At 40.2% G+C, this 25,090-nt stretch overlaps 1 protein-coding gene across 4 annotated transcripts in view; it reads right to left on the reverse strand.

Annotated features, from left to right (window-relative positions):
• Positions 1-25,090, reverse strand: part of LOC127007428 (ATP-binding cassette sub-family C member 4-like) — a 70,503-nt gene that overhangs the window by 12,348 nt on the left and 33,065 nt on the right. Inside the window, exons 2-20 of one of the 4 annotated variants that reach the window (XM_050878430.1) lie at positions 23,131-23,241; positions 18,348-18,482; positions 16,515-16,719; positions 12,556-12,687; positions 12,372-12,462; positions 11,975-12,131; positions 11,592-11,730; positions 10,495-10,605; positions 10,281-10,352; positions 8,694-8,828; positions 8,229-8,403; positions 6,217-6,328; positions 5,718-5,901; positions 5,205-5,385; positions 4,593-4,768; positions 3,849-3,908; positions 1,929-2,128; positions 1,015-1,157; positions 612-758 (exon numbers count right to left, since the gene is read on the reverse strand). In XM_050878430.1, coding sequence (XP_050734387.1) covers positions 612-758; positions 1,015-1,157; positions 1,929-2,128; positions 3,849-3,908; positions 4,593-4,768; positions 5,205-5,385; positions 5,718-5,901; positions 6,217-6,328; positions 8,229-8,403; positions 8,694-8,828; positions 10,281-10,352; positions 10,495-10,605; positions 11,592-11,730; positions 11,975-12,131; positions 12,372-12,462; positions 12,556-12,687; positions 16,515-16,719; positions 18,348-18,482; positions 23,131-23,241 — 2,666 coding nt within the window. Of the gene's footprint in view, positions 1-611; positions 759-1,014; positions 1,158-1,928; positions 2,129-3,848; positions 3,909-4,592; positions 4,769-5,204; positions 5,386-5,717; positions 5,902-6,216; positions 6,329-8,228; positions 8,404-8,693; positions 8,829-10,280; positions 10,353-10,494; positions 10,606-11,591; positions 11,731-11,974; positions 12,132-12,371; positions 12,463-12,555; positions 12,688-14,847; positions 15,053-16,514; positions 16,720-18,347; positions 18,483-23,130; positions 23,242-25,090 lie in introns of those variants that run through there. The other 3 variants (XM_050878429.1, XM_050878431.1, XM_050878432.1) reach the window with 3 other exon arrangements.

The raw sequence follows: 25,090 nt of genomic DNA on the forward strand, positions 1-25,090 counted from the left end.
CTTTTCCATTTCCTCTTAATCTTCTTCTAAACCTCTTAAGAGGAAATGGAAGAGGATTAATCGTCTTCCAATTCCTCTTAACCCTTTCCATACTGTGACACCGACGTTTGCGTTTTTTTAAAGTTTGTGTTAGCGGACTATAATTTTGGCATTTTGCTAACTGGAAATCCACTAATTTTTCAAATTTTATGCTAATGCTGTTCCGCATATTTTTTGTTAGGCCGCTATTAGCGATTAGCAGATTAGTGGACTTGAATTGTGGAATGCCCATCTTTGGCCGTCATTCAACCATTCCATGTGGAGTGGTGAAGGAGACTGATGGATCACAGCAGGAGATTGAAATTTTTCTGTAACCATTTTTTTTTTTTTCACTGAAATAAACTTCTCCACTTTATAGTTCACACTACTCTCTATACTATGAATGAAGGAAAAAAATATCAATTTCAAAAATAATAAAAGTCATACCCAAGCATACTTCTTAAGAGCTAACTAAAGGGTCTACTGTAGCAGGAATATCTATATTTCTTTCTATATAACTGAAATGGTAAAAAAAATATATACTGTATAATTTTTAAAAATTGAAATAGTTTGAAAGATAGTTTTTTACATACCAACAGGATGAGTATCAAAAAACTTGATGGGAACCCTGATGATGGCCTCAAACATGTTGTTGTGTAGTGTCTGGGAAGACTTCATGCAGACCATGAAAAACAGTATCGTTCTGCCCAAAGCCAACACAAACAGCCCTATTGTCATGCCTGTAGGGAGGAAGAAAATTAATTATTTATAAATCAAATAATTACACTTTTATAGAATATGTGAGGTGAAAAGACAAAAGAGACAAAAGATAATAGAGAACCACCTAAAGCATCAAAATATGATATATTAATGAAGTATTTAACAAGAAATTAAAAGGGCATGTTTAATATTTATCAATGAAATATCTTAATAGCCACTGTGATGATTCCTGTGAATAATATTGAATGTACTGACATTTATACTGCAGTTTCTTACCTGAATATATATAAATATTTGTTGTAGTGTCCAAATAACCACTGGGTTCGGGTATATCGCTGTAGGAGAAGTTGGTAGAGTTTCCTATTTCCCAGGAGGAAATATTCAGCACAATCTGAGCTTTTAACTGTTCCCCATTTGCCCTGAAAGTAACAATGAAACAATTAACCCTCTCGCACACCATAAGTTTCCGATAAGTTTCTGTTCCACTCATCATGCATTTCTCAGGCCTGACCAGCCTTTTTTGCAGCCGCAATACTCTACATTCCCGGACGTATTTTACCCTCACAGATATATCGTACACCAATAAATTTGGTATCAATGGCTTCATAAAGACTTGTACTAGAACATGCGCAAATAAAAATAGAGGAAAATTTATATATAAACAATACAAACTTGTTTCAAGTGTCAGTATAGAGTATTGTACTGGTATCCTCAAAATCTTCATAAGCCTATTGGTTCCTGAGTTACACTGAGAAAACTGTATCTCCCGTCAGAGTGGGCTAACAACTAAAAATCACTCAAAGCTCCTCATCTACGCTCCTTAGAAAGGTTGCCATATGTTACCATTAAGAAACTTATCCCAACAAATGACGCTACCAAATTAGACGCACTTTCACCGAAAACTTAATTTTTAATCAATTTTTTTAACTTTTATGACGCGTTTCGCGTCATCGTGCGCCAGGACCTTTTACCCTCTGATGAAACGAAACGCGTCATCGTGCGCGAGAGGGTTAATATTCCAATATACAGTAAACTCTCCATAATTCAGACCTTTACATTTTGGATATTGAATAAATCTGACTCTTTCGGGGTTCTGGACACATATCTATAAATCAAACCAATCTTTGCGATACAGGTACGATTAGTTATGGTTAGTAAGGAAGAAGCCAGAGAGGTACACATGTCCTTACCAGTATGCTAGCCAGTAATCTATGCCAGAGAAGAGTGCCTGGGCGAGTATATTGGCCAGAGTCAACAGAAGAAGTACACACCAGCCACCACCGGCCAGGAAATATTTGAGATAAACTCTAAACTTGACAGAGCCCTGAGACCGAATCTCTGGGTTTCCTGACCTTTCTCTTGCATTATTGTTATTTCCTTCGTGTACAATCTGGAGAAAGAAGTAACTGTAAATATAACATCCTCACAAAAATATACTTATAGAAACATTTTACAGCAGTCAAAATAAATCACCATCCCACACAAATTACACCAAGCCACGTAAATCACACCACAGCTTCCCAAATCATACACATTGGAACTGTTGAAATATTTAAAACCTAATGTATCTAGGTGGTGCAGTTTACTTAGAAGGATCTGAGGAGGGCATACATGAGGACATCAGAAGTTTGTAAAGGGGCGTAAATATAGAGCAAGAGTTGGCGTAAAATATGGGTCTGGTAGTAGAAAATGAAAGCAACCTAAATAGATACATGGTTTCTAAAGTTGGCAGGAATAATTATGTAGAGCTGTTTAACTGATTCACGAGAAGATATGTATATATGCACATGTGAAATGGAAGTAAAATATGCAAGAGCTGATGAGTAGCAGGATGAAATGAAAGAAGTTTGTACAATAGATTAAACAGCACAACAAATGAATCAGGATTCCATCCTTTTTGTCTTGAAAGCCATTATCTGCTGTGAGACAGTATCCAGTCTTACTAACAACTGGTGTCAAGGTCTGGGAAGGTGAATGTGCCAATGGGAATGTGGACCATTTTTTCGGATGACTCTCCACACTCAAACCTGAATATATTATTTTTCTTTTCCAAGTCCCCTCTAACCCATACAGCGTCATCAACATAACAGTTACGACACTAATTCTTACCCCCTCAAGTATTATTGACGTAACAGTTACCTAGCCAAATTCACTACAACAACTGGTGCTAGGTGGACTGCCAGCTTCAGACACATGTAGATGAGTCTGGGCAACACTTTCCAGTGCTTTGGGCAGTGTTGACACCCATGCTTTATGCGAATTCTGCCAAGTCTTTGATTCTCTATCACCCACATTTATTTTATTTTTTTGTCATTGGGGGACTGGCTTGACTGTGTGCCTCCTATACATTTTTCCTAGATGCTGAAATACTGTCAAGCACTTGTTAGATGATTCATTGACCACCACACTCTACAAAACTATTGGTGTAATGTTTAAAAGTGTGGGTGAGAAAAAAAATATTGTGAACAATGATACAAACACAAAATAAGTGCCAGTAAATAGTCAGTAAAAGTGCGAATAATTAGACACTGAAAGGGAGGATGAATTACTGGGTGAGCTGCACGTCAGTTGCCTAGGCCAGGATTTAAACCTGAGCCCATGGATTCATAACTAGGCACTCTAACCACTGCACCAGAGGGTCAAAACTACAAAATACATGACCCAGTAAGTACTATTATTGTATTATGTTCTACTACCATTATAGTATGCCATTATAGCCTCACTTCTGCAAAGAAAACAAAAATCAAAACTAATGTGATGCTAGGGGGTGGTCAAGCTACTAGTGTTTAAGGATTATGCTGTATGGGTTAATGAGGTGTCTTTTGACTCTCAACCAAGTATTAATAACTTATCTCTCATACCAAACCCTGGCTATACTGAAAAAATCTAAATATCAACTGTCTCTTATGGGCTAGGATAGAAATACAAAAGTTCAATTAAAACTACTATAACCATGCATAAAAGCAAACCACTCAAATATTTGAGCAAAAGTTCACATAATAAGATGTATATGTGAAAGCAGAGAACAGAGAAAACACAGAATCAATCAGCTGATACTCTAAGCACAACACTGGTAAGATCTACAAAATCAGGAAATAACTTATGTCAACCAGTGGCTTTGTTGTTTCGATGTCCAGGGAATTCCTCAGTTTACCTTCAGATCTGTTTTGCTAAGAGGAGAGGCAAGATAGGTTAGTAAGTGTTGCTCTTGGTGATGTAGAAAATGAAGATGTGACATAAAGAGTCAGTTTATCTAAACAATATTCAGCTAAAGTTAGATGCGAGTCCAAGGAAGCCAATTACATTTCATGTGCTCTCCAGTCTTGCTCTACTTACCCAAAGAAAGTGTTAAAATAGATTGGGACCTAACTAACACTTCAACCACTTAAAGCTAGATTTTCACATGCATCCATAAAAACTATTCTAGCAACCAATTTAAAATTTGCTTCTGTTACATCATGCAGCTAAAAATACCAACATACAACAAATTTATCAACAAAAGTAGAGGAAACTGATGACTGAAAAGTTAAGACTGGATTGATGTACACTTTAGGGCACTCACCTTAACACACACAAAAAGTTTTATGTGACCTAAAGTGTGTAAGGAAAAGTTTACAAATAAAGAGGGACCCTGATGGAATTCTCAATGAATATGAATAAAATGTAAAAAATACACACACACACACACATATACAGCAAACTCTCACATTTGGTGACACCCCTCTCTCTCTGTCTCTACCTAGCCAAATGTCCAATAAATCAACTATATTACACTTCATATGAAAGTGTGTTACATCAGGGGATCTGATATTAAAAACAAAAAATTACAATCCATATGATTTTCTCCATCTCACCTTTTGAGGACTGGCATAGTTTGAAGTAGTAATGCTGTTTGTGAGAGTGGAGGAGGAACCAGTGGTATGAGCACCTGAGATGGTGAGGATGTTATCAGCCTCAACAGAGTCATGAATGGAAACACTGGACCCAAGGTAGCTGTCTTCCATTTGATGAGCAGAAGATGAAGATTCCGCTGAAATGATAATACAAATACGTATATCTGTTCAAACTGTGGAAGTTGATTCTTAAATATAAGAGACCAAAGGTGTATATATCACTTTCATTTAGGGAAGACATAAACTTTAAAGTATTTCAGTACAAAGCAGATTTGTCATAAGTGATATTTCAGAACTCCACCACTAACATGTATTTGCAAAAATGTTTTACTGTAATAAAATTCATGATAATGCTGCTTATCTGCAGTCTATAAAACTGTCCTGAATTATTAAGATAAGAGACAACATGGCAATAAATTCATCATTTAATGGTGCACATTTTTCTTAAAACAAAAGTTATCCATAAACCAAAAAAAGATAAATTTATTACCAAGTATTTAATTTCTCCTTTAAAGAATGGCCTTTATGAAAATTAAGAAAACTATTCTAATGACGATAGGACAGTCAACATACTTCTCTTCCTCTCTCGTAGTATTCTTCCATTCATGAAAGCTTTGCTTGTTTTGCAGGCCTTACCACCACTGGGTTCCTGGGTCAGGGTAGAGACTTCCTCCTGACCCTCAGAGATCAAAGTCCCAAAGTCTATGCCACTATTCACCAGCTGATGGTATGGTCCAAGGGCTTGCATATGACCCTGTAATGTAGATTTAATATATATATAAATATAGATATATATATATATATATATATATATAGATAGATATATATATATATATATATATATATATGTGTCTATATATATATATATATATATATATATATATATATATATATATATATATATATATATATATATATATATATATATATATATATATATATATATATATATATATATATATATATATATATATATATATATATATATATATATATATATATATATATATATATATATATATATATATATATATATATATATATATCAAAGTTTGTTCCAAATACAGTGCAGAAATATGCACGTACCTCCTTAAGTACAAGAATCTCTGAGGCTGAACTGAGATACTGCAGCTGGTGAGTGACGAGGATCCTCACTTTATGCTTCAGGTGCTTCATGATGCAGTCCTCAAAGAGGTGGCGGCTGACATGGCTGTCCACTGCACTTAGAGGATCATCAAGGAGGTAGATATCTGCATCAGCATATACTGCTCTAAAGAGAGAACATGGAACACTAGATGATGTCTTTGTGAGGGTTTACATTATATGGGTTTGTATGAATCAGCAGTTATCATATATCATTTAAGCTACCTTGAAGATAAAAACAGCTTTAGAGTAATAAACACAATTTCTAAGAAAAAAGCACACAGGAAACAGAAAAAGCCCAACTGGAAAGACAATTAATAAAATTTAATTTATACAAATACAACTAAGTAAACACATACAAGCACACAATTAGTCAAACTTCTATGGTACCAATTGACCAGGTTCCAGGATCCAAATAACACCCAGCTGATGCCACACTCACCTTGCCAAATTTATCCGAGCCTTCTGCCCACCACTGAGTGACATGCCGCGCTCCCCCACTGTTGTCAGGTCCCCATCAGGCAGCTCCTTGAAATCTTGGTCCAGGGCACACACTAGAGAATAAGAATGGTGCATGAGAATCCATTCAGCTCACTATGATGTACAGCCCAGTTAAAAAAAATACATAACTGGACTCTGATTCTTTTGAGAAATTGGTGGTACTAAATAAAAAAAAAAAAACCAGACAGGTTTCAGGACAAATTACCCTGCAGCAAATGTGTGTGTGGGGTGGGGGTGGGGGGGGAGGGGAAATGAGAGAGAGAGAGAGAGAGAGAGAGAGAGAGAGAGAGAGAGAGAGAGAGAGAGAGAGAGAGAGAGAGAGAGAGAGAGAGAGAGAGAGAGAGAGAGAGAGAGAGAGAGAGAGAGAGAGAGAGAGAGAGAAATATTTTTTTACATAGATTTACATAGAAAATCAGACCACACAGACCCCATGGTCCAGACTTTAAACCTAAATGATTCTACATTAATCAGATGGCTCCAAAACATTGCATTTCAACTCTAGTTAATATTAAGTTCAAGGAAGTGACAGTCGAGCTTGTTTTTAGAGAAGTCAATTGTGTTACACTGGACCACTGAAGGTGGGAGCTTATTCCATTCTCGCACTACAACGTTGGTGAAGAAATATTTGGTGCAGTTTGAATTTACTTGTCTTCATTTGAGTTTTATGCCATTTTTCCTCGTTCACAAAGTGTCATCAATCATAAACAATTTTGATCTGTCTACATTCGTGAAACCATTAAATATTTCAAAACAGTTGATCAGTTTTCCTCGGAGGCGACGTTTCTCAAGAGAGAACATGTTAAGGGTGGAAAGCCTTTCTTCGTAGGATTTGTTGCGCAAGGAAGGGATCATTTTTGTTTCCCGACACTGAACATCTTCTAATTTAGCAATGTCCTTCGCATGGTGGGGAGACCAAAACTGTACCGCATAATCCAAGTGGGGTCTGACTAAACTATTGTAGAGTGGAAGTACTACATCTTTATTCTTGAATAAAAAGTTTCTTTTAATGAAGCCCAACATTCTGTTCCCTTTATTTGCTGCATTAATGCATTGATGTGAGAATTTGAGGTTTGATGCGATTTTCGACCCCCAGGTCCTTAACGCATTGAACGCTTTTGAGTTTAATGCCGCACATTTCGTAATCGAACTTCTTATTCCTTGTTCCAACTTGAAGGACCTGGCACTTGTCTACGTTAAAGGGCATCTCCCATCTATCCGACCAAGCTGAAATTTTGTGCAAATCCTCTTGGAGGCTTTGCCTGTCATCGTCAGTGAGAACCGAGTTACCAATCTTTGTGTCGTCTGCAAATTTACTAATGCGATTATTGAGTCCAATATCCACATCGTTGATGTAAATAATGAAGAGCACTGGGCCAAGAACCAAGCCCTGAGGGACGCCACTAGTGACCGGCGCCCACTCTGAGTTAAATCCGTCAATCACCACTCTTTGTTGTCTGTTGCTCAACCAATTCGCAATCCATTGGTATAATTGCCTGTCAATACCTATTTGCTTTAATTTATAAAGTAATTTATGATGTGGGACTTTATCAAATGCTTTCTGGAAATCAAGATAGATTATGTCTAATGCTTTGGTTGTCATAATGGTCAATAGGTTTGATAGGCAGGATCTTTTGTTACGGAAGCCATGTTGTGAATCCCCAATTCATGAGTGGCTTTCAAGGTAACTCACAATTTTGTCTCTAATTATGCTCTGAAGTAGCTAACCTACAACTGAAGTTAGACTAATGGGCCTGTAATTCCCTGGTAATTTTTTGTCTCCTTTCTTAAAAATCGGTGTCCCATTAGCCTTTTTTCCAATCCAAAAGGATGATTCCTTGTTGCAAGGACATATTGAATATGGTTGTGTGAGAGAGAGAGAGAGAGAGAGAGAGAGAGAGAGAGAGAGAGAGAGAGAGAGAGAGAGAGAGAGAGAGAGAGAGAGAATTTTCTGACCTCTGATAATTTTTTCATATTGTTTTTCATCATATGACCTTCCAAAGAGGATGTTTTGGCGTACTGTCCCTGAGAACACCCACGGCTCCTGTGATGCATAGGCAATCTTGCCCTTCACTATAATTTTCCCTGTCTGCGCTGGCAGCTCCCCCAAGATGGCATTCAAGAGGGACCCCTGAAACACAAAGAAGACAAAATGCAGAGCCGAGCCACAATGCACAATAATTAAACCCCTATTTCTACCCCACTCTATTTAAAGTGTTAAAAGTCACCCCACATCAGGCAAGGCTGCTAATGAATTACATAGAATTTAACACAAGAGATGAATTTTGTCAGTAAAAAAGGTAAAGATAGTGGGTATCACGACCATAATCACAGACGGTTTGATGCAATTTTGTAAGTAATGAAATACCATAGAAATTAATTTACATATTTAAGAAAAAGAGAAGTGTATGATTACATTACCTTTCCAGAGCCAACTGGCCCTACTACAGCCAGCAGCTCCCCGGCCTTGACTGAAAAGGATACATCCGTGAGTGTGTTCTCTTCAGTTACATTGCTCCACTTGGCGGTCAACCCAGACACAGCAAGGCTACAGTCCTGTGAAGCAATTCATCTTGTCACAATCTTTATTACACAATGCAGATTCATTATGGATGCTCAGGGTGAAAAATGGAAAGGGAGACTATATCTTATGCTACCTGTTTATATATCTGTATTTATACATAATCTATCTATATACAGTAAACCCTCAATATAACGGACTAGTTGGGGGGGAACTTAGTCCGTTAATGCCGAAAGTCCGTTATAAGCGGCGGAAACTTAAAAATATGTATAATAATACCGATGAACCTAATAAACGTAGGTATATATTTATTTTTATTGTGTATGTTGTCTGCATATTGTTTGCATAGCTGCACAGCACACTGCGAAGCACTGAGGCTGCCAGGGGGGCCCTACGGAGGGCCGTATTTTTATGGGTATGGGTAAAATTGTACAAGTTCGCCTATCTCGCACTGGCAGACGGAAGTGTTTTTTTGTTGTTGTTGTGTTGTTTTGGTAGTTTTCGGTGTTATGAAATAATATGCTAGCTGTTTCTGTCGCAAATCATTAAATCACTAAATGACTGACTTTTCAATGCCTATATTGTGCACAAGCCACTGCCCGCCGCCGCTGCAAAATAGCTCGCAGAGAGAGGTTCAACTATTTTTATAGTTTACGGTTTCTATATTTCACTGACCGCTCACAAAGATCACAAGTAGACAAACTAGAACAAAACCAGGCAATTTAATGTTTTTCCTGCTGTGTATTCCCCCAGTGCGCATGCGTGGTGGACGGTAGAGCGACTTATTTCTGCAAGGAGGTATGTCTTGCAACACCAGCCCGCGTAATGGGCCACCCTTGCCGCCACCATGCACCATCTTGCGCTTCATATTTCTGCCGCCCCACACCGTGTGCCGAATAAATTTAAACTAAAAAAAACTAACCTACGCTATGGGTGATACCCTAAGCTGTGTACCGACACTCACATACACTTGGCTATTTTCCATAACATTTACCGCCCCTGGATTGATGCATAAGACTTTCTTGTGGTGTAAATATGTTCTTCATATGAATGGAAACCATAAGGATCAAGGAAAATATTTTCATCAGGAGGGTTGAAAAGACTACAGCTACCAAAGGATGGGACAGCAGATAAAGGTAGGAGGGCGAGGTGGCTAGCAGACGAAGTTGTAGTTACCGGGCGCGGTTTGTTAAAAAAACTTTTCTCGGTCGGTCCCCGTGGATTTCTGAACCTCTGACCTTGTCCATTATATCCGAAATCCGTTATAAGCGGGTCCGTTATATCGAGGGTTTACTGTATATTTATAACTATCTATATCCTGAAACCTAACTACTGTAAATGCTAATAATGGAAGTGTGAGATTTACAGGATAATTTACAATTGTTGAAAATCTGAGGCTTGCAGGAGTGGCAGAACTAATGAATTGTATCATATTACATTAAACCATTCCATTATTGATTACTTCAATGAGACAAGCACTTGATTACCTTTGGTTTTGGTCGAAGGTTTGATTTGTCAACATGGTTTGTGTCTTCTCTTTCTTCCATCTCAAGAAATTCCTGAAAGGCACCATTTGGTTATGAGATTAACTGTGACAACATAAGTATGAACACAAATAGTCAATATATTCTCATTCAAAATTGCAGCTGGTGCTATTATCATAAACATGTGGTGATAACCAAAAGACGTGATGTAACCTACTTGTATTCTCTTGCAAGATATTAGTGTCTCTGATCCCATTGCAATTGCAAAAGGAAAGAAGAGTGTCATCACAAGGCGAACATTGTTGATCAGTGATGAAGTCACAAACACCTGAAATTTACAAAGTATTTATTGGCATTTTTCAACACTAATGTGATGATATGCCTCATTCCAGCTTCAATTCTTATTTTCTTAAACTTTGATTCTAGCATAACTTTGTATTATAAAGGCATGGAAAACTAATCAGCATGCAATGAACACCAGCTAAAAGCACATATTATCAAGCAATTACTTCTGATAAAGATCAACTCCCCATGTCAACCTTTCGTAGCATGGAGGCAGCACAACTTCAATATTCTTCTAAGTCTCCCCTGAGTCAAAACCACTCCTTAGCCTCAGGCACTCTCCAATGCACCACTTTACAACTTGGAAAGTTTCATGTTTAGAGGTATCATATAGACATACAGGGTCCTCAAGGATGTTGAGCACACTGAAGTGATTAGAGGATGTGATTGCATATTCATGAGCACACACAAAGTCTTTCAGTTTCTCTTGAGTTACTTCTGAACTTCTTGACATGAAATTCGAGTAATCAACAAGAAGTACATGATGAATTGCAAAGATCTTTTCAATTCCTCCTCTTACCAGTCCTTATTTTCAGCCTTCTTACAACCCATTTTCATGATCACTTCCATAATCCAGCACATAACACCCTTCCATGTTTGTTTGACCAGTACCCAAAATATCAACCTTTCCCTTCCCAAATGCCTCTTTAAATTCTCTCATTTTCCATTCTTCATTCAATGCATTCAAATTTACACATGGAGCCCCAAAGGAGCTCTTCCCTACTTCTCCTCCTCCCATTTCCTGTGAAAAATGGAGAACCCTCTGCTTCTAGCTATTCGCCATTCATCTCCCTTGGAACCACTGGCATATAACAGAGACAGCTCATGCTGTAAGCTACTCTGGGCACTGCCAAAATTCATTAAGCCTCCATGTTTCCATTGTATTCAAGTCATCAGTTATACATTTGCATAAAGTCTCACAAATAGGAAATAAAAGCTATTGGGAGCATCAGGACTTTCAGAAAAGCATACCTTTTCAGCTGTGAGTGCATTGCCAGTCAGGACAAAGGTGAGGAGGGAAACAAAAATGATGACCTTGGATGAAGTTAGGAAGAGCGACATGTTCACTGCTCGGTAGTAGTTTGTCTCCATGATGACCCCAAGCTCTGACCTGCAGGTGAGCGATAAAAGATCTACAACTGAATCGTATTTCTATGACTGTGTCTGATTGCATTTTGTTTTATTAAGATTTCAGATTATTTTACTTGTGCTTCAATTTCTCTAAACTTTGATATGATGTAAGTCCATTGAGAAAACTTGAAAAATTCAGAGAGAGAGAGAGAGAGAGAGAGAGAGAGAGAGAGAGAGAGAGAGAGTGTGTGTGTGCGGGAGGGAAGGGGGGTCCTTGTACCCACCTCCTAGCTGCCTCAGTCAGGGTTGTGAAGGGTCTCTCCCATGTGTACATCTTGATGACCCTCATAGCATTGATGATCTCGTGCATGAGCCTCACTCTTTCATCCGTGCGGTGGGCTGTGGCCATCCGCAGCTTAGAAAACACCCGCCCCAGCCATGCTTCAGGAGAGAGATTGTATGATGAGTGGCTGGAGAAATGCAGCATCGATCAAAGGAGAAACTTTATATTTGAGCTTAGTTCACATTTATTTACAGGACATCTGCTGTAACACCACCAAAACACTACTGGAGACTAGGTATGTATAAGTTTGAGAAAACAACAACATAAGGTTTTGAAAAATTTGCTATATGCACAGCAATACCTGATAATGAATTCGGTAAAGCTGGTAATCTACTTACTTTGAAAAGGAACAAATAGGAGAAGAAGCATAATGCCAGCCAAACAAGATGGTCCAATTTCATTCCAGAGAATTCCCAGCACAATAAAAGTCTGCAAGACAGTGATGGAAGTCAGAATTCATTATGTGCTTAATGCAGATCACAGAAATACTGCAGTTTCTCAGTTCAAGGCTTATTCACTTACTTGTAGGGGACCAATCCAGATGTAATGAAGGAAGATGGCACTGGTATCAAACCTGCTGACATCATTTGACAACAGGTTCACCATCTGGCCTGTGGTGGTCTTCCCTAGAGCTGCTTTGCTCAGTCGCAGGGCCTGACAGAGGCATCACATGCAAACAGTTTAGCCATCATTAATCATACAATAAACCAAACCGTGATGACTTCACAGTGGTTATGCTTATTCCAAATAAAATAAAATAAACATACAAATCACAAAGGAATAAAAAACACTTGCAAGTGTAGGAAATCTTCAGATTTTTAAACTGTTCTATATAATGAAAAAAAAAAAAAATTAAGTTTAAGCAAAAGCTAAATTGTATAGCCCATGTAGCAGTCCTACACTTTGCTCCTAACCTTGTGAAGACATAATTCCCTTCATGTGTTAAATGTTGCAACATGGATGATATATTTATGAAGTAACACTTGAACTATAGCATTGTACTCACATGCAATTAAAAGAGTAAATACAAATGGTCAGAATAAATGTGAAAAGAAATATGAGGGAGGTGACACACCAGAGATGAATGTGACATCTCCGGCATATCTCATGCTCTTTATTATCTTTCTTTGAGTTTTCGGAAAGGTTGGTCGTACTACTATCCATATCAGACCCTGTGACATGCCGTTTTTCGCAAATATCATTCAAACGAAGACTCGGATCAGCATGGGACTTTGACACAGATTGCTTCATACACTCCGCTAATTTTTTGACGCTATTGTGCACTGCCAGATGCGGTTAATTACGGCGTTCACTCTTGACCATGATGGCAAAACCTGCGTGAGCCACTTACACATTCGAACAGGTGAGGCGTGACGTATTTGTGACGTGTATCCACCACCTACCTCCACCCCTGGCTTCCCCTACTCCCATCCCTCCCTTTCCCTCCCTCCTACCCTCCTCCTTCTCCCCCGCACCCCCTCTCTCTCTCTCTCTCTCTCTCTCTCTCTCTCTCTCTCTCTCGGTGCACATGCGATGTGAAGTTTTGCACACATATGACTTGTCTATAATGGCGGATAACTCGAAAGTATATGCCAAGTATGGTCTGGTGTTTTATGCACACGACCCTGATTCCTGTTCCAGCGTAACTGGATGTTGCTTAAGTGTTGTATGAGGTTTGTTTGGCAATTATACAACCATTGAAAGTTGTACGAGTATATGGCCCTCCTTCCCACAGGTTACGTTGAGCGTATGATGGGATGAAGCACGTAGCTGACGCTTGATCATTCATAGGAAATCGCGAAAGAGACGGAAAGGAATAAGGATGGAATTGAAGCGGGAATTCATTGCAGAGTAAAAACGTGAAACGAAATTGGAGAAATATATGAAAATTTTCTTCTGATATTAGGAAAAGACTGCTATACGATATGTGTTCATATAGATAGCTATGTTAAAAAGTCATAGCACACAAAAACAGACAGCGAGTATATGATAGGTGGATTAATAATGTAAATAACTGACCACATATATATATATATATATATATATATATATATATATATATATATATATATATATATATATATATATATATATATATATTAATTCAAAATTCATCACCCTCGACAAACAGGTCATCCTCGTTATCACGGTTGATGCTGATGCAGACTTCATATAATTTATATTTATCTGCCATTGATTCAAGTCATACGTGTGCAATGTATTCATATCTCGTGTACATCGCAAGTGAGAGAGAGAGAGAGAGAGAGAGAGAGAGAGAGAGAGAGAGAGAGAGAGAGAGAGAGAGAGAGAGAGAGAGAGAGAGAGAGAGAGAGAGAGAGAGAGAGAGAGAGGGGGGTATAGGGGGTGAAAGAGGGCGGGGAAGAGGGTGCGGGGGAGAAGGAGGCGGGGAGGAGGGAGGAAAGGAGGATGGGAGTAGGGGAAGCCAGGGGTGGAGGTAGGTGGTGGATACACGTCACAAATACGTCACGCCTCACCTGTTCGAATGTGTAAGTGGCTCACGCAGGTTTTGCCATCACAGTCAAGAGTGAACGCCGTAATCTGGCAATGCACAATAGCGTCAAAAATTGGCGGAGTGTTTGAAACAATCTGTGCCAAAGCCCCATGCCGATCCGAGTCTTCGTTTGAAAGATATTTGCGAAAAACGGTATATCATAGGGTCTGATATGGATATAGTGCCATGCATACTAGTTCTAATGACTGGAGGAGAAGAGCGAAAGATTCGTTGAGTTATAAAGCAATGAGATGGAGAAGCCTAAACTATTATTACCAAGCATCCAGGGAGCCACCAAATACCTTTCTATATAACAAGGAGCAACTTGATATCCTGAAAAGCATGCCAACATGCTGCACCCCAAAAAAGTATGGATGGTGAGTAAATATGTATAGTACGGAGCCCATCACCACGCCTGTTGCGAAAAGCCATCCTTCCCAAGATGCGTATCCATCCTCCCCATTGAAATAGCGTATCATGTACCCCAGACAGACTGGTTGTCCAATCCTGGAAGAAACAGTTGGGTTATGTAGAATATAGCAAAGCAATCCATCATAGAAGGGCTAAATCTTAAGGGGTAATACAAATAATAACTACCAATTTTCTCTGCTAATAATCACTGCAAATGTCATCCTGTTGTCCAATACCTGGTGTTTTTTTCAGTTTCTTTCCACTTTTTTTCAACAGATTAAAAATAATAAAGTAGTGATGGATTCACTCTGCACAGTCTCATTCTTGTCTGTAGCAAGGCATTGCAAACTGTCAAGTCAAATATGCCTTTTCACAGACACACAGAAGACTCAATGACCCAAGCCTGCTAACAGGTAGATGATGATGGTGACTACCAAGCTACCTCTCAAGATAATTTGGTTAAAGTAATTTGATCTGCTTCTAACTGGGCTCTAATGATGCAGAATAGTTTTGATTACTTTAAAAGTAAAATAAAAACTGGCCATAAATGTTCGAGCCCACCTTCTCAGCCTCTTCTGTGCTACAAGCTTCATCCGCATCTCGACTGTGTTCGGAATATGCATAGTAATAGTTCGTAAAGACGTGGAGGCTGGGGGAAAAAAATGTTTAGTTTGATGTTGTCGCCAATTGTTATCAAATTACAATTCAACGGCGGAGCAAAGAACACATTATACCATAATGGATGAGAACACAGGCAAACATAATATTTACATGAAGCTAGACTGCTACTGAGGCGTTGAAATAAATACCTGTTGGGATGATGACATGATAAATTGTCGTGATAATGCCGTATATATATGAAGAGAGCTTGCCCTTGGGAATTAAAAAAAAAAAAAAGCATAAATCCTTGTTCAAAATCCTTTTTATTAAATACCTTGAAACAACATTCATGCATAGACCCATATACCAGAGTTACCAGTCTGATCCTTATTTTCTACAGAATATATCATCTAACTGCTCACTATAGTCCCGAACTAAAAGCGCATTCACTGTGGCGTATATAGTGTTCAGTATTAACATTGGCCCCCGAAGGATAGGTAATGTGCGAGCATGTTTAGCGCTGATGTTGTAGTTAACCGGAATCCCGAGATGTAAACCGTAGCCCTAAGACGCGTCCGTGTAATTTTGTGGCATGCATGTCTAGAGGTGAAGGTCTGAATGCAGGAGTGGCTGCAGAAAGTCTAGGGAAGGGGTCGGCAACCCGCAACTCCGGAGGTGCATGCAGCACTTAGAAACACTTGTGCTGCATCTGTATACAGATGCTGAAACATATTGATCACCATTCCTGTTCGTGGGTACATCACACACCACCTTTTGATATATAGTATTTCGTAATAATTCATCCCACCTATCTACACTGTTATTGTGTGTGTGTGTGTGTGATTTTGATATTTGCCCATTTGCACTGCTGCGGCTCCGGTAGCACCGCTGTTCTCGGATTCTGAGTTGCCAACCACTGACCTAGGGTAAGGGGAAGTGTCTAGGGGGTGCGGCCTACCTTTCTGAAGAGGAGGGCACAGGACGCAGTTTTCACGTTCAGGGTGATGTGGCGACACTCGAAGTTGAAAGGGTGGTACACGAAGATGTGCACTACCGCAATCGCGACAATGCCCGACGCGTACGCCATTCCCATGCTGAGAGACTGTACGTGGCGGGAGTCGAAATAGCGCACCAGTCCGCCTAGCAAGAGCGGCTGGGCTATCCTGCAACGGCGGCATTTTTCAGGTGGGAGGGAGGACTCGTGGGTAAGCCCCTGCCCACAAGCCAGAGTAGTGTCAGTGAGTGGGTCGGTGTCGTGAGTACGGCGCTAAATACACAGAAAGATCAGAAGCCTTCTCAAAGAAAGAAATTTGTGATAAAAAATCACACACACACACACACACACACACACACACACACACACCACAAACAACAACAACAGCAACAACAACAACAACTAAGGTAAACCCGTGAATCTTTTCCAGCACGCAGCTGATAATTATAATCGACACTGGAAGATGAGAGCCCGCAAGTTCCGTAACTAACATTGTTCCTACCAGAGATTTTTACAAATTTCTGGTGGACTAACTAAGAGTCGTTCATAATGAAAACCTTGCATTGAGTTTCACGTGTCCAAATACTTCATTTACTATTATTTTTTTTCGTTGATTTAGACTAATATGTTAACTTTTAGGCTGTGTGTGTGTGTGTGTGTGTGTGTGTGTGATGACAAGGGGCAATGTGAGTGGATAATTACTCTGCAAGGTAATGCTGGACAGCAACAACACGGACAACACACAAACGTAGAGGACAAAACGAAAATCTTCCTTCCTTGCAAAAATACCAATATAATCTCGACACGAGTCTCGAACGCTTCTGAGTAAATACCGAAGCCGAGTCACTAAATGGGTTCGAACCGCGCTCAGTGAAACCGTCGATACGAACATCAAAAACTTAACAATAAAGTCCTTATAATACAATGAACGATGAAGATTCGAGCTGCTGGGAAGGAATAGTTACTACACCGGAGAAAAGACCCACGACAGGTTGATAATAACTTATATTATCAATTGTCAAACAGACCCCAGATTAGGTGATACTATGTGCCTGTGTGTGTGTGTGTGTGTGTGTGTGTGTGTGTGAGAGAGAGAGAGAGAGAGAGAGAGAGAGAGAGAGAGAGAGAGAGAGTTATATAGTTTCAGTACCCACAATAGATCCCTTCCAAAAGTGTCTCGATCCCTATAGTCCATTCACTTAATTAATGAAGCTGAATCCCAAGCTCCTAGCCGCGTAAGGACCTGTATGATATCACATTAGGGCACCAACCTGAGGAAACGTTTGTCATCAGAAAGAAGGCCATCAGTAACTGAAAGGTCGTAATTAAAATTTCAGTCCACCACCTCTCAAGAGCCATTACGACAAACAATACGTCTGGCGCCTCTTCTGATCAGTCACCTCATGATCGAGAATAAAGGTCTCGGCCAAATTGAGTGTCTCGTGTGCGCACTCTGATTTGAAATAAAGGTTTGTATTACCAGCCAAAAGTGGTGAGCCGCTGCGATGTGGCCGAGAAAATAGACCCAGTAGCTACATGGCAGCCACGTTTTTGCTAAAAGCTGAAAATTTCTAGTCTTTGTTAAATGGCTTAAATTACGTACATGCTGACCTGAAGACAACTTTTCAACCTGGATATATATATATATATATATATATATATATATATATATATATATATATATATATATATATATATATATATATATATATATATAAAAGGCTCGTGTGGGGACCGTCAATCAACGGACACACACACACAAACACACACACACACACATACGCGTACGTCTCCTACCTCAGAACACACTCCTCTATGGCTGCCAAGATACCGACGGATGCAAAGTCCCAGCCGAAGCAGCGGGCCAGCGCCTTCACATAACTGGCCTTCCTCTTTTTGATCTTGCTCTCCTCCAGCTCCTTGTCCCACTCCCTGCAGCGTAAAAACAGGCGGAAAGATGGTTTAATGGATCAGTGACATCTCAAGTAATGGACGGCGGACTCTTTCGATTTTGCGGCGCCCTTGTCATTAAGCCGCGAATTTTGGAAAATCAACCGCTTTGGTGCGAATCGCCACAACTCCCTTATTTCTGGGGCTACAAAGATGATTTTGGTATCAATCGACGGCAAAATGAAAGGGCTACATTTTTTAATAAGCGACAGAGCTCAAAAAACCGACTCGAAAGGGTAAAAAAATCGAATAAATTCGCAAAAAAAGACTGAAAAAAACTATTTTTGAGTTCCCAACCTTGAAACCCACTCATTTTTTGAGAATTTCAAAAACTTATCTAACAAATAATTTAGCCCTACCAATGTGCTTTCCAATATGATGCATAACATTTCCCTACTCCCAGTAGTTTCGTCGCTCGAGCTCGAAACGTAAACCCTTTTGAGAGCGATTTTGACGAACTCCAGACACTTTGCCATTTTTGTCTAGTGTGGCATTGCTATTGCTTCTAGAAGGCTATAATTTGACATGTAGACCCTCTTGGCAATGTAGTTTGACCAGCTCGAAGGATTTGTTGATAGCTCGATTCCAAGTTTGTCGTTGAGCCGTCACAATATAGCCTGTTTTTCGGTCCTTTTGCCGCGATTTGGACAAGTCCTAGTTTTTTGCTTATAACTTTTTATTTATTTATTTAGTGCTTTCCATTTTTCTTTCCCGATTATTAATCTGTATTAATAGAGCTTTCATTTGCCACCAAGCACGCCTTCCTACCGTAAGTAGTTTTTGCTCGAGATTGACCAGAAGTCGCGTCGAATCTGACTCATTTCACGCGCCGCGACGAAAAACCTTCCTGACGCCACAAAAATTAATATACCTGCATAAAAAATCATGTATGAACACTTCAATATGTTGACTATCTTGCTTTAAGATCATTTTAAGATATCTATATAAAAAGTAACTATTTTTATATAATCATTTCACTATATGAATCAACCTATATTAAGCGCCTTATTAAACATGTTATTTTTATTTTCTTTTATTTAGTATTGAACCCTATTTTTTCCCATTTATGAATAATACAATTAATTTGTTTTCTTTTGATACCAAATATATATATATATATATATATATATATATATATATATATATATATATATATATATATATATTTGGTATCAAAAGAAAACAAATTAAGTGTATTATTCATAAATGGGAAGAAACAGGGTTGAATACTAAATAAAATAGTAGGGAAATGTTATGCTTCATAATGGAAAGCACATTGGCAGGGCTAAATCATTTGTTAAATAAGTATTTTGAAAAACTCAAAAAATGAGTGGGTTACAAGGTTGGGAACTAAAAAAAAAAAAATAAATAAATAAAAAAGTTTTTTGCGAATTTATGCGATTTTTTTAAAAACCCTTTTGAGTCGGTTTTCGAGCCCGGTCGCTAATTAAAAAAAATATAGCCCTTTCATTTTGCCATCGATTGATACCAAAAACATTTCTGTAGCCCCAGAAATAAGGGAGTTATGGCGATTCGCACCAAAGCGGTTGATTTTCCAAAATTCGCGGCTTAATGACAGGGCTGGGGCAAGTGTTTGGTCCATAGTGCAGGGTTCACTGAATGGATGGATTAGTCTCTCTCTCTCTCTCTCTCTCTCTCTCTCTCTCTCTCTCTCTCTCTCTCTCTCTCTCCATTTTGTTGCTATCTGTCTATCAATCTATTTATATAATTCATTACAATTTTAAATGACATAAACGTGGACATGAATTATTAAGACGACAATATTTCCGCTGTCATGCTCACACAGCCATTTACCACCGACCAATTGACCTTAACTTCCAGGGACCGTGTACCTACTTTCAAGTAGAAATAAATGTTGATTAATTTCTGTCAGTCATATTATGTTTTAGTATAGTAATTTTTACACCGAAAACAAAAAATGCATTTACATTAAATTCACACCTCACCCTTCCTCCCTCCCTCCCTCACCTCACCTATAGATGAATGAGATGAATTTGAGAGTTGCTCAGGTGATACCAATACGGCTGGAGATTTAAATGTAATAGTTAACAGTTTTAAAGACAAAGAAAGCAGAAGGTGAATGAATCACAAGTGCTCACGAGTAGTATTGTGGAGCGACAACATTGGATTGCAAGACTTAATCAGAACCTAACTAGGAATAAATACGATATATGCAAGGTCCCTTCCTACCTAGAACTACTCCAAGTAGTATAAGCAGAGAGAGAGAGAGAGAGAGAGAGAGAGAGAGAGAGAGAGAGAGAGAGAGAGAGAGAGAGAGAGAGAGAGAAGAGAAGAAAGCGAATCGAGCGAAAGCTATCTATAAACTACTATAAATAAACAATCTATGAAGCTACATATAAAGATTCAAGGTAGTCCAATAAAGTGGAGAGAGAGAGAGAGAGAGAGAGAGAGAGAGAGAGAGAGAGAGAAAAGCTATCTATAAACTACTATAAATAAACAATCTATGAAGCTACATATAAAGATTCAAAGTAGTCCAATAAGAGAGAGAAGAAAGCGAATCGAGCGAAAGCTATCTATAAACTACTATAAATAAACAATCTATGAAGCTACATATAAAGATTCAAGGTAGTCCAATAAAGTGGAGAGAGAGAGAGAGAGAGAGAGAGAGAGAGAGAGAGAGAGAGAGAGGAGAGGAGAGGCCGGAGAGGAGAGGAGACGAGAGAGGAGGCGAGAGCGACGTCATTGAGGTGGGAGGAGCAGTTGGACCAGCCGGCCAATCAGGGTAGAGTGAAACGGGCGGCGGGCTACCTGTGCAGCAGAGAATAGCTCCAGCCTACCCGTTCTAGTACCTCCTCTGGTTCATGAGCATGAGTCCACTCCGTGAACTTTTGTTCACGGAGTGGGCATGCTGCACCAAAAGCATCCCCGTGAAATACCGGCTTTAATGACTTCTTATTCAGACTCACACTATTTTTTGTGTCTGTAGTCTGTACCTCATCACCTTCACTTCAGCTCCACGACCCGAGTGACTTAAAACTTCCTCCTTACACAACCCACATTTTCTGTTACATATAATTAAAGCGCTTCATTTGTCGATAGGTTTAACTTTATCATCCACTTGCTGAATGACCAGCTTCCCTATAACACACCACAAATATTTTCTGAGGGTGTGCAACAAGCTCAGCCCAAAAGGAGGGACAAGACGTCATTTTTCCTGAAGTTTACTGGTTGGCAGAATTCCATGGAAAGAGGACAAATGACAGGTTTTCCTTATAATAGCAAACTAGACTCTTTAACAGATGAACAGATAAGCGTCAAACACCGAAAGTAACAATTTATCATCCCAAGTACTCAGTTATGATGTTCCGTCTCCCGAGTGTGTGAGTGTGCGGTTTCACTTGTGAGCACCAAGCAAGCTCATTGAGTGACGTCAATGCGACGTCACGATACGTTTGTGCTGGAGGACCTCTTCGACGCGGAATTTTACGTCACGTATAGAAGGAAAGTGCCTTAATTAATTATTCACTTTTGTTAATAAACGACGGTGGCAAAATCTAGCGGGAGGTCTGAAACAAGCTCTGACAAAATATGAACCTATTCCAGCACTTTGTTACAGAGTTACTCCCGAAAAACGAGGGAACACGGCCTCTGAAACCCGTAGTAAAAACACTCACCTCCATAAATTACCATCTCACATCCTTACATGGTCCGCCACTCCATCACCACTTGAGCATAACAACTTAAGTCGCCTTCACCACGTCTCGAAGAGCGTTTGAAGTCACGAAAAGGTGAATAAGACACGAGATATAATAACGAAATGGCGTTAATTTAGTATGTGTGTAATTCACCACAGCCTGATCACGTGTTAGACTCGTAATCGCCGGCAGGTACCCTCCCGACATGAGCACGTGCTCTTTATCGTCGATCTCTGGGGACTGCCAGGACCTCACACACCACGCACCCCATCCCCCTTGCTAAAGGAGGGACAGTAACCACTCCTAGTCAACGGAAAGAATCCGGCCTGAGCGGGCTCGAACCGCCGCCCTGTCAGACCGTGAAGCCTGGCAACGCAGCGCTCTAACCGGTTGCGCCCCGGGAGAGTGAGTGAGTGTGTGTGTGTGTGTGTGTGTGTTGTAGTAAAAAGTAGATATAATAATAGGAGCTGAAAAAATGTAGCCATAGTTTGTTAAACCAACAAGGAAATAAACTGTCGGTTTAGAAGAGCCTACACTCTACCTGAGAGAGAGAGAGAGAGAGAGAGAGAGAGAGAGAGAGAGAGAGAGAGAGAGAGAGAGAGAGAGAGAGAGAAATAGCGTGGGGAGAGAATGAGCTGAAATCATACTGTGTCCATCACGTGTGTGTGTGGGGAGAGAGAGAGAGAGAGAGAGAGAGAGAGAGAGAGAGAGAGAGAGAGAGAGAGAGAGAGAGGAAATAGCGTGGGGAGAGAATGAGCTGAAATCATACATGTGTCCATCACGCCCACTGTACCAAACAACCAACAGCATGACTTTACGATGCTGACATGAAATCGCTCTTCTCCATCCCAAAGTCGGGGTAATTTCCTGGACCTCTGAAAATGAATTATAGTGATTTGTTTCTTACCGTCTTCGTCAAAATGAGACTCCCCACCATTGACGCCACCACCCACCTCTGTATCCTGTTGCCGAGAGAGACGGAGGCATCCTGGCTCTGCACGGTGTAGAGATCATCCTCTATGAGCGGCCGTCTGTTTCCCAGCCTCAGGAAGGGAATTATCCACCTAACAGGGAAGAAAGAAGGCCGAGGTGAGCGGGAGGGGGCGGACAGTGGACGGAGCATGCTATAAAGAAAGCTGGCCTCAGACAGTTTTTATTTATTGTTACTTATGGTGTCTATTCTTATTATTTTATATAAAGATTGATACATACATAGAGACCAATGCTTAATATTTCGAGAACACATAATTCTCTCTCTCTCTCTCTCTCTCTCTCTCTCTCTCTCTCTCTCTCTCTCTCTCTCTCTCTCACACACACACACACACACACTCAGTTAACATGGGTAGACCGTACGTACATACAGTCTCTCAGAAGTAATTTTCACAATGCAGAATATATAAGTTGGTCGATAAAAAATATATAAATATGCGTAGGTAACTGTACTTTTATCAAACCTGAAGCAATGTCAGTCTCAGTCTTAACATACAATATTATCAGAAAACGGTATCATCAAGTGAGTGCGTGGAGGGAAGTCAAGATAAAAAATTTCTACGTCGGCTTTGGTGTGGAGAGTTTTGCAGTCATGCTCGTAAATCACCTCATTGTCACCACTATCATCATCAAGAACAGCGGCAGTGGCAGTAAGACCCGTTAAGCCCCGGCGTGATACCCGTCAAGGTGTTGGTTACTTTGTGTGCGTGTGCGGGGGTGGTCAGTGTGGCGCAACGCGTATTAAATAATTGGTTCACGGCATTGACACACTCACCCCTCGGGAAAGTGCTCCTCCCACCCCCATGCACTTCACGTCAACTTTGTTTGACTCTGCTGGCTGCCATATGTGTGTGTGTGTGTGTGTGTGTGTGTGTGTGTGTGTGTGTGCAAACAATGAACATGCAAAACAAATGAATAAATACGCATATCATCAAGTAAACTGACGAACGCATCCGCCAAGATTAAACAAAGCCTGAACCAGCCGCTAAACGTTCGCGGGTTAAAAACAAAGAACAGTGGAAGACGGAAAAAGGGAACAACCTCGGCTACTCTTGCAGTACTCGTTTGCTGGCGCGTCTAGGAACCCAGACACACGTGGGGCCAAGTCATATAACACTGGTGACGCAACGCTCGGTGGCAATGAGGGGGGGGAAGGGAGAGAGGAAGACTGATGAGAGAAAGGCGACGGCGGGGGTAGGGATAGGAAGGAGAGGGGTGTGGGAGATCAAGGCGGCGTAGGGGGGAGGAAGGAAGGGGAGGAAAAGGAGAGAATATTGAAGTGAGAGAGCAAGATGACATAAAAGGGAGGAAATAAGAGGAAAGGGGAAGACCATGGGAGTGGGAGAGGAATGGGATGACGGGGAGGGGAGGGGAGAGGGGGAATAATAAAACTGAGGTCGGGGAGAGGAGAGATGAGATAGAAGACCTTCGGCACTATCTGAAGACACATGGGGAGGCATAATGTACATTACTTAATTTTGTTACTCATGGACTGGGGTGCTGAGAGGGTGGTGGGGGTGCACTAATGAAGGATATGGATGCCACGACTCGGAGTGCCACACGAGGAGGCATATGTTGTCTTTCTCAGTGTGATGTAAGTGTGGAGAGACGTTGGGAGGAAAGGAAGGAAAGGCGCGAGTTTGCATGACCTGGTTATTTTTTTTTTCTTCTTTTTTCAAGGTATGGCAAGACAAGGGAGTGGGTTAGTAACTTGGTATATAGAAGATGAAAAGAGTAATAAGAGTGTACAACTGCATGAGGCTCAGTAAACCAATGGTAAGGATGATGATAAGGTCCTGCTCAGCCTCAGAACAATGCGTCTTGACAGGGTGGTGGTGGTGGGGGGGGGGGGCGCGATGGTGGCACAAGATGGTGCAAGTAAGAAACCTTATCACATTCCGGAGATATTTTCGTTACCAAGGA

Source organism: Eriocheir sinensis, chromosome 35 (assembly GCF_024679095.1).
Source record: "Eriocheir sinensis breed Jianghai 21 chromosome 35, ASM2467909v1, whole genome shotgun sequence".
NCBI lineage: Eukaryota > Metazoa > Arthropoda > Malacostraca > Decapoda > Varunidae > Eriocheir > Eriocheir sinensis.